Source organism: Diuraphis noxia, unplaced genomic scaffold (assembly GCF_037042655.1).
Source record: "Diuraphis noxia isolate RWA-SAM2 unplaced genomic scaffold, SU_Dnox_SAM2 contig0004, whole genome shotgun sequence".
NCBI lineage: Eukaryota > Metazoa > Arthropoda > Insecta > Hemiptera > Aphididae > Diuraphis > Diuraphis noxia.
Window position 1 is genome coordinate 38389973 of NW_028301714.1, and position 11419 is coordinate 38401391.

An 11419-nucleotide genomic window follows, 5' to 3' on the forward strand; every position below is an offset into this window, starting at 1 on the left:
CACACGTAGGTACTATATATGTGTAGTATATATAATATGGATACAAGTTTATAAGTTAATAATACGCACAGGTTTAGTTCATTTTACGCGTACGTTATTAGCATGCCATTGATTAGCGTGGTGTGTATAATGTATACATACATAGAATGTGTATACAGATCAAACAAACGAGATCACCGCGGCATCTGTGGTCCTCGGTATGAAATAATTACTATCATTATATCGCATAAATACATCCACCGTTTTTCCGATAAAATCGTCGATCGAATATTTTATACACCAGCCAGATTTCACATTAATTTACAATAGGTACATATTGCAATATTATTACCTATATGCAGTTTATTTCGTTCGATTTCGATGTGAAACACCGGAAAAATCAATTTCACGCCATATTATTGTGTACTTCAAACAGTTAGTAAAAACTACATTGATATGCCGATCACCATAAAAATTATTAATAATTATATAAAAGTACTTGATTGTAAAACATAAAAACGCAAGCAAGTAGGTATATTTTTATTATTTGTTCAGATAGTATTCATAATCAAACATATTATTTGTATTGGTGTGACAAGATCATAGTTGTTAAATGCCAGCCAACTATGCGCATATACTATTACATTATATTCAAATGGCTTGTATAATGTTTTAAACGGTCTAATTATTTTCATTACAATAAAAAGACACACGCGTCATAAATAATTCAAATTTTTAGGCTGGCTAGTGAAAACTAAAAGTAATAATAATGTGTTTGCATTTGAAAGAATGCATAATTGCACGTTGAGGTTAGCCTAACCTATATACCTGACTCATTTTATTAATAAAATATGCAACTATATTATACAGCAGTGGATTACTGAGACCGTAAAAATATTCTCGTCGCGGAGAAACGAGGAGTTTGAAAAGTATAAGTTTTCGACCGCGGTAAATTATATTTGTTATAATGCCGACGACGCGCGACGGTTAACTGTAAAAAAGAGAAAGAAAAGGCATGTTTTTAAGTATAAATAGTTAATAATATGTTAATGTATAAATGATAATATAATATCGATCACTCGTCTGAGCATAATACACACTTGTATTTTAATTTAACCAAAATATGTTAAAGTAAATCGATATTGATGATAACAACACGTTATCAATTATAATTGAAATCGGTATCGATTTCGGTTTGCTGTTTATTGCCACGGTCGTTGTGCAACATGGGGTGCTTGAAATTGTTACTTCCGGCCCCGGTCTTCTTGTCTCCGGCTGCCACCGTTTTCGTACCGTAGTATAGCGGGATGACTGCGGGACTGCAGTCGTCCTGCACCATCGGGAACGTGTACTCCAGTTGGACGCCGTACTTGGGAAGTTTGTCGTGTACGTAACTGCGTACATTTACCGGCACTGTCCTGTTCCTGGACAACAGGATGCTAGAAAGATATCGCGGGCTCGACGGTTTCTCAGCGCAGTGTAAAAGCACTGCCCACGTGTCCTTACAGTCCAGCACGAACGTGTTGTAAACGCCTTCGTCTAGAAAATCACAAAGTTATCGTTTTTAAGTAACAAAGATTTCAAAATTACTTTGACGTGTGTTTATCGCAAGTGCAGCGCAACTAGGAAAATATATTTTCAAGTAAAATTATGATTAGAAAATAATTTATGTGTATTAATTCAGAGTATAGTAAAAAAAAAGGAATTTCATCATTAATATTTTATATTAATATATATATTGTTTACCAGATTTTTTTTTTTTTATTAAACGTTAAATTAAAATTGTTTATCTCCAATATATAATATTACGTATATATAATAATATAGCAAAATATACACCTCAGTCATCGGTACTTATTATGTACGAATGTACCACAATTTAAACTATATAACTTTGAGTTTCGTCACTAAATATCAACTTTAACCTTGTAAATGTAGTAGGTATATTATTATTATTATGTAATTCAAAATTATGCTATAAACGAATAATGCACGTATTATAAAATACTCTTTTATCAATTATGTAATATTATAATGTGCCATACATGGTGTTTCCATGTGAACCCAATGACCGGGAAATTCGAAGCTTGGTATATTCCACGTGATGTTTCCGGTTAGCATCTCGTTGTCCGGGTCGTCCGCGTAGCTGTACGTAAAGTCCATGGAAATCTCCGGCGTGTCCGGTGATAAATTGAACGTCGACCTCATGCATCTGTAGATTTCCACCTCTTCGGAACTCGCATAGTACTCGATCACGTTCCACGGACCTTTAATCTGAAAATCGGATTTCGTTTCATTTATATTGTTAAGCATTAATTTATCATGAATAATTCGACATAACATGTGATGTATAATATCGATATACGTACTCATATATTATGTTATTTTCGTAGCGTATCCCATATACAGATTTATTATATAATAACACAATTCGTTAGAAAGGATTGAGGTGTGCATTGTTTTGGAAAAAATAAGTAAAGGGTTGATAAAGATGTAAACTAAAATATAGAATGAAATAATTTCCCACAGTTTCCCCTCCACTTTGATCATTGTGTTTTATATTCTATACGAATATGGCTATGATGATAGAAAAAATAATATATCATTTTACTGCACACACCACAATAAGTAACGGTTACATGAACATTTGAATATCAAATAACGAAATTTATACGCACTTATTGGTACCAAAATGTATTACAAACATTTTGAATGTACGTAGGTACATATATTATTATTATATCTTATCTACATTTATATATTTGATTAAAACGATTTTATAATAAAATATACAAACATATTATCAAATATGTAATAATAATTTTTTTGCTTGTGACGCACCTAAAATTATTTTAACTGATTTAATAAGACACTTTTTTACGGGCATGAAATTAATATTCTTACAAAAATTAAATGTTGTTTAATATTATATTCTATCTCATATGATATTGAATAGTTACTTTCTGTTCCACAGAAATTGGGAGTTTTATTTTTAGAACAGTTATTTTTATTATTTAAATGATTTTTAACTGCCTAAGCTAATTTAATCGAAGATAAAGTATACACAAACCACATGTGCGAAAACATATATTAAAATATCATACTACATAATCTATTTTGTCTTTTAATTATTCAAGAAGCTAAGTACCAAATAATTAACTTAAGTTCAAACTTAATCGATGATACTTATACTTAAACTTCCTAAAATATAAAAGTGTTCTTAAAACGTATCACACTATTTCTTAAATAGTCACGGGTAGCAGAAATGTGTCAGATGACATTCTTTAAAAAAACAATGGTATTAATTAGTGTAATACTTATACTTACTTTAAAAATATAATTGTTTACCACCTACATAGAAAAATCTTAATCAATTATGCAATTATAGCGATAATTTATTTTCTATAAATTATAATAGTTGGAACTTGATGAGTGATTGGTAAAACTGTATGTTTTAGATTCTGAGTGGAGCGATTAATATATTAATTTTACAATTATATATCAAATAAAATTTTTTTCACTTTTTGGATCAGTAAAAATGCTTAGATTTTCAAACGTTTCTGGTAAGAAAGTGAATTTATTTGGTGATTTGGGAAGATTGATACAAAAATATTCAATTATTTTTTTTTTTAATGACCGGATAAAATGAAAATAAATTTTTACCCAAAACCAGTTTTCGTCATAATTGATTTTTATTTTATGGTAATTCACATTCAAAAAACCGTGGGTACTAGAAATTATACCATTTGAATAGTGTAGCTCTTGGATATATCAATAAAATATCATCATTTTCTGTTCATTTTATAATTTCATGATTTTATGGTGTTTATCGACATGTGAAATTTTTAAATTTTTTTTTAATATAGACAAAATTCGTTAAAATTGTGAAACTTTTAAAATAATTTTGTAGTTAATAATAAAAATATTGTTTTTGAGGACTTAAAATTTTTACGAATATAATTGTTATTGAAACATTTAAGATTAATTTAATAGTATTTCTTATGATGTTATTTCGTTATAACACAAATCCATAGATTTCTAGTGAATATATTCACTCCGTTTTGCGGTAAGATAACGTCGCACCACATATAATATATTGTCGCCGTCTAACTTACGCATAATATACCAACATTTACTTCCAGTAGTTCCAATTTTATATTGGTAGGTAGCTTAAATATTAGAGTGAAATGACCTAACTATTCTCCTATGTCGATGGCTCGAAACTTTATCCTCAAATAATACCATTCTAATTAAAAACACACTTAAAAATGTATTATTCAGTTAAATATAAAAATAAACCTAATTAGTATGACCTTTACACTCACTGCATTACATTGTTTAAATATAATTGTTATTTATATTTTCGCTTTGTTTCTTATACAATTTATGTTAGTATTTAATTAAATAAAAAAATTGCTTTTATTGTTTTTATTTGTATAATTTATTTGCTATTTCATAGTACACCTATATAGACATAACTAAAAACTAAAGTTTTTACAAAACAAAATATTTTACAGTCCTCTTCATTCTGGCATTGAAATAATAATCATAAGCTCAATAAATACCAAACCAAATCATGGGCATACTATATTATACATTTAAATATTAACATATTATGTGATTAACAGTAAGCGAATAAAGTAATGTTTTTTTATGACAGACACTAAGACACATTTACAAAATTTTAAGCCCTCAACGAATATTATATTATCATTACTACTTACTGTACATACATGTACTTTGTTTTATATAACTATGTTTATTAGTAGTGAATAGGTATACTATATCATATACAGTTCTTACTGCGTCTAGATCACAATTACTTCTGGCCCTGACTTCTGGACACTTCTCATCGTTTTTCGATAGTTTATAACACGATGTCGAATGACTAAGACCAAAAATAACACAAAACAAAACTTTTATCACTTTAGAACACGCCATAGTAATAATATAATACGACGATGAATAATATGCACTTGTTAAATTGTATAATTCCTGAAAAAACTGGTTCAACAACGGCGAACGAGTCGCTGTAGTGGTACATAATATTATGTTTTATCAGTTATCTCCCGATATCCGGTATTCAAATGCGCACAATAATTGTAAATAATAACGTCGGGTCGATAAATACAAATATTTATCACCGAGTCTACATAAAAATTTCGACATTTTGTGTATCTGATCAAAGTTTTCAGTTGCACCGATAGTAATATGTCATAATTATTCAACAACAGTTCTGGAAATGTATAGGCACACGTTGACCTAGTTTTCATAGTGCCTTAAAATGAGAACTGGAAACGAACAGGATGAAATTAATGGTATTGGTCTATGAATAGTATTGGTGTGTATGTGTGTTATTTTTTCGGGAGGCCTCTTTAAAAAAAAACTGGTTCTGCGTTGGCCATTAATTAGAATACTCGTTTAGAGCACTGGAATTGCTGTGATTCATTTTTTTTATTTAAAGTTTATTCCAGCTCATTGATATCGTAGTCGGACACCAGTTTAACACCCATTATTGTTAATAACATATTGTAACTATTTAATTTTAGTATACCTAATATTGGTTTTAATCAGTAGTACTGCATGCTGCATCCGCTGCACCACGCGGATCCCACAAACAATACTTTCGTGGTATTTTTATACTTACAGGTGCATATAGATATGTTTTACAACGATGGGCTGAGCTGATAAACTCAAAGAAGAACTACAAACAGTACAAACACCAAGCAAATAGGTATGTGTATGTCTCATCGGAGAAAGCTCAAAAACGTTTAAAACGCGCAGTGCACACGCACGCGTGTGTGTACTCAAGAAGTTTTGTTATATGAAGGCAGTTCCCGAATAATATATATATATTTATTTGTGCTCATAATATTGTGGACAAAAGGTCATGACAAAGATGCAGACAAGTAGTCTCATCAATTCGAGATTGTTACAAACATTTATAATGATATACAATAATTTATGATCTTATTGTATATTATGTACCTATGTCCTGTATTACACATATGCTATGGTGGTCATTATTTATTGAACAAAATTAAAAAATTGTGATGTTATTGTAATTTGTTACATCGAATACCAATTAATGCACGTTTTATAGACACCTTAATACATTTTAGGAAACAAATCAGATTAAGAGATAAAATATTTCTGTTTAAAATATAGAATGACTTAAAAGTTCTAATTAGTAAGTAATTATGGTAATTACAGTACCTATATAATCATTAATTTTAGTTGCAAATGCGAGATTACATTAATAACATAAGCATTAACTATGGCTTTTGTATTTTGGAGTAGGTTCTTACTAGATAGGTACCTAGCTAATATATATATAAATATGTTAAACTCAATGAGTACTAAGGTTATTCCATGCTATATTTTAACTAACGTTTTGAATTTTATTACAAAAATCAAAAATCGCGATTATTCACGTGTAAACTTGTAAAACTTTTAACAAGACATTTTAAATATCCATTTAAAGTAAATAAATTCTACTCTAAAAATAAAAAAAAATTTTTACAACTCTTCAAATTTAAATAACAACAATAATTATACTTACCACATTCACTGGTCATTATCATACCCGAATATATCAGACTAAGTTTTTAAATTTATATAAGAATGATTGGCTGTTCATAACGTCTACCTGAACATTTTAACATCTAAACATTTTATTTCAACTTAAAATATTGTTAAATCTATAAACAATAAAATATCTATTATCAATATAATACACTAACATTTTTGTCAATAAGAAAACGATACGTTATCAAATTACATCATACGAGTGCCTAATTAATGAGTCCATTTGTTTTATTTGATAATTTATTAATGAATCGTAGTATACTAATACCATATCAATCATATTATATTTGTATTATATTAAATAAACTAAATTATAAAAATATTTTTTAATTTAAGTAGCCTAGACGTATTTTAAGGGAAGTGGCCAAACTACTACAATTATGTCCCACTTTCTCAATGATTCTACTAAGGATGCAAGAATGCTCCGAGTAATTTGTCCCCTTTCTTTTTTACTAAAATTGTATTTAAACGAAATTACATGTTAACAACTATTAAATAAACATTTTGTTAGTAAAATCAGTTTAATAAATTACCGTATTTGTTTAATGTGTTTACGTATTAGTTTTTATTATTAAATCGTATCCACTATGCAACAATATAAAAAAAATCATAATGTAGGCAAAAAAGTATTAAATTAATATTTATAATGAAATAATAACTAAAATAAATATGATACATATTAAAAAGTGTTCAATATTTCAGCTTTAATTTGAAATTTAAAAGAATTATCTTTTAGTATTTTACATGTGAAATTTAAGCGATACTAAATGCTTCAAATTATTTTTATCATACCTCATAAAAATAAAATTTAGTATTATGAGTAATAATATAATATTATAATGAAGCTATGATATGGATAGCTTAGATTAGGTTTTGCAATATTTCATAAAAAACGAACCACTACTGATAATAAGACTAGTCTTTCACGAGTTCTTTATCAATATACAATTAGTTTTTTAGAAATAAAATAAATATTATAATTTTCGTTAACTTAAGTCTAAAAACAATCTATATATGACGAGTGTAAGTTCTACATTGATAGAAAAAAAGTGATTCTAAATATTAGTATAAAATAATGAATATAAAAATTCAAAAACAATAAATGTTGCAAAAATTCTGAAAAATATTATTGTTTGAATTTAAATGTATATTTTGACTGAAAATAAAAATTAATGTTATTAGTTAAGATCGACTTATTCTTATTGCTATCTAAAACAATTTAAAAATTGCATATTTGACCTGGAAATGTTTCATGATGAACTCGAGTTCTAGGTAGGTATATCCAAAAATATACTACAGTCTAAAACTATAGTCATTTTCATATATACATTGTAAATATTGTGTATACCTATATACTTACAATTTATATTAAATCTAATATATATTAGATGTTATTTAAATAATATCTTTGTTGCGTTATCTTAGTTTATGATTATAAGCTTATAACTTATAGCTTATATAGGTGACTACAAACTTATTAAAATTGATTAGAACATAAATTATTTATTTGATTTTAGAACCATTAAGTGTAAACCACCTACGTATATAAGCATGCTGAAATATAGATTGCTTTTCCCTTATTTTGTTTTTTATACCTACATTCCTATGCATAAAATACGTCTAATTTAAAATAGACAACTAATAGCAATAATACAATATTACAACTACATCTTATTTCAAAGCACTAACATAATCTAAGGAAAAGTGAATTCTTTTTTAGTTCATGGTGATTATAGATACATTCGTAGCATATATTTTTTATTCATGAATGTGGACCATGGGTAATAGGTAGGTAGTTATATTAATATATACAGTGGCAACTGGTATGAATACGCAGATAAACAACTTATGCTTAGTTAATGTTCTTTTTTTCGGTCAGTTCAAAATTGTTTATAATTTATAACTCCTGCTTAATATTTTTCTTTTAATTTGAAAGAACATATTTTTAAATGCATATAAAACATATATTAACATAAAATATAACATGATATATTAATTTAAATCAAATTTGGTCACTGTATAGTTCAGGGTTTCCCAACCGGTGTGTCGCGGCACGAAATAAAACTATAATAGAGTTATTATTATTTATTTTTTATCACCAACTGTTATTGATCACCACTTAATACCATTTTTAAACTCAAATTATTTATAACTCTAATTAAATTGAGAAAAAAACATTTTTAACCAGCCGCTGTGTATTACAAACACATGTGCAACACACTATTTTTTTTAGACATAATACGTACCTAAATTGATATTTTAGCACGATAATTTAGGTGTTATAAAGTTTATGCAAGTTACATAAGTACTTGCAATAAAAATAAAAATAACAAACATAAACAATTTACTATGGTGAAAATAATATGAATTGTCGACGTTAACATATCCTAATATATATAGGTAACTGATTTAGATAAGCACACAGATACAATAATTACCTATATTTTAAATCTACAGCAGTATTCTTGAAGAACCTGCGAAGCTGTTGTACTTATATTTCATAAAAAGCACAACTTCTAAATTTAATGTACAAGGTTTTTAAATTTTCACTGCATAACACATAAGTACTTAGTATCTACCTAACTATGACAAACGTGATATTAAAATTTAAAGTATTATTCATGATACCATGTAGAATGGAAGTAAGAGGTAGATATTATACTACAGAATGCCAATACACTATAATATGATGTATTTAACATATTTATGAAATGTCAACATTTTTTTAAGCAATAAATAAACTTTATAATTTGACATAACGTTTCTTAAAACTTGTTTTTAAAAATAATTAAAATTATTGAAAGTAAAAAGTTTCGATTTGTTATGATTGTTGATATTATGGTATTTATTTACTGTTCATAGTTAATGTACATAAAAAATATGCAATCGAGCATTAAGCACACTCGCAGATTGAGCTTTTCTAACTTGTTTAGTTGTATAGTAATTTGAGTTTAAATTTAAACAAAATTAGATATACCTATAACCGAAAAACAACGTTTTAGTTAGAGAGACTTGAGACTTTTTGGCTTTTGCCATCACTATACTATATTATTATTATTATTAATTATATACACAATGATATTATCAATATATTAGTGTGCTATGTACAGTATAAGTATTACTAATAGAAAAATATATACGATATCTTTAGAAATATAGGATAACAGACCGTCTACGCTCAGAATCGTTTTCATATACAATGATAATATATCATTATATCCATTACAGTGACCTACACAATGACGGGGTGCAGAGCTAGTTTCCTGTTTTATAAAAAAAAAATATACGCTGTAGTTGTACTACGAAATAATAATAATCATAGTTAATATTATTATATGATTAACGTATAAAATATCTGAATTACGGACAATTTCCCCCCAGACATTTTCTCAACAATATATTTCCGATGCGGACATTTTCCCCCCCATTTTTTTAAGTTTCCTATTTAGAAGTATAATATTATTTATTATTTAATAAGAAATTTTTTTTTTTCCATAAATATAATCAATAATTATGCTATAATTACCTATTATAGGTACGATTTTTCATACAAAAAAAATAAATATTACCTAAGATTACGAAATATGTAGTTTTATATAACAAAAGAATTAAAAGTTAAATGTTTTTACAAAATATATCATTTTTATGTTGAAATTTTTAGATTATATTAATTTGTTAATACTTTTTAACCTATTTTACTTATATACACAATTTTTACGTTTTATTAAATTTATGAAAAAAAATTTAGTTATTTTTATTTGTTATATTAATTATATTTTATATAAATACCTATATAAAATTACATTTACAATTAAAATTTACTATTTTTATGAAAAAAAAATATTTTTTAAAAAATTAGGGGGAAATGTCCGCAACGAAACATTTTCGGGGAAAAAATGTCCTACTACGCCAAAAACAGCCGTGAGGAAATTGTCCGGTTACCAAAATTATAGTAATTTTTATATGGATATTAAGAACCCCATTAACAAAGATCAGAGAATAACTGTTATGACGTTATATTACGTAAACAAACGTCTACATTTTAAGTAATAAAACGAAAATAATACCAATATTAGATTTACATACTTAGTAGGTATGTTATTGCTCTCTAGTAGATAAATATCCAACTACAGCATGCAACTTGTTATAATTTACACATTCTACATTACTAGGTTGCAGCAATGCAACATGTACAGAATCATTAAAATATTTGATTCAGTATTTAAGTGGCAGATAAATTATATAATATTTATCATACTATATTATAATAAATTTAAATACTAGGACAGGCAATGCCCAACAGTGAACTTAATAAATGATTCCTATTAAAAAGCAATTTTATAATTATTTATGTTATTTTTAACTTACAGTTATTCAGTTATAACAATTTAGCGTACTATAAATAGTAATATGTCCATTTTTATGTTAACTATGGATGATGTTTTATTTACCGGATTTTCTGATTGTATTTGACTATTTCGTTGTCTTTGACAATGTTTTTCTGGTAGGTTAATAAAAAAGCTTCAAAACTTTTGTTTCACTAATAAATGTAATAAACAACAAATTATATTTTAACGATGCAACACAAGTTACTCTGTTGTTTAAGTGTTTTAACTACTCCTTGAACCAGCGACTGGGACCTTCATGATTTTATCGGTTTCGTTTACTACCGGTTTTAACACTTATTATTTGAATTTTGCTTTTTATTTTATTTTTATTAATTTAATAATATAATATCATTACAATACACGCCGATTCGTTTAGACTTTTATGGAATATAAAATAGTAATGAACTGTCGACACACTTGGGTGACCCATGTTTCAAATTTCAATTTAATATTATTACACTTTA

The 11419-nt window shown here is 26.9% G+C and overlaps 1 protein-coding gene across 1 annotated transcript; it reads right to left on the reverse strand.

Annotated features, from left to right (window-relative positions):
• Positions 1-995: 995 nt before the first annotated feature.
• On the reverse strand, positions 996-5025 carry Karl (lipocalin/cytosolic fatty acid-binding protein Karl). The gene is made up of 3 exons (XM_089226112.1): positions 4783-5025; positions 2025-2253; positions 996-1518 (listed from the first exon to the last, which is right to left on the reverse strand). The coding sequence occupies exons 1-3, from the start codon at positions 4918-4920 to the stop codon at positions 1142-1144; spliced, it is 744 nt and encodes a 247-aa protein (XP_089082238.1). The 5' UTR covers positions 4921-5025; the 3' UTR covers positions 996-1141.
• Between the last annotated feature and the right edge of the window lie 6394 nt (positions 5026-11419).

Excerpts from the sequence above, each read along its gene's own strand:
- Karl (XM_089226112.1), bottom strand. The coding sequence starts at position 4,920 with ATGGCGTGTTCTAAAGTGATAAAAGTTTTGTTTTGTGTTATTTTTGGT. Across the intron at positions 2,254-4,782 it reads GTAATTGTGATCTAGACGCA|ATTAAAGGTCCGTGGAACGT; the intron begins GTAAGAACTGTA and ends TCCGATTTTCAG. Across the intron at positions 1,519-2,024 it reads GGTTCACATGGAAACACCAT|ACGAAGGCGTTTACAACACG; the intron begins GTATGGCACATT and ends GTGATTTTCTAG.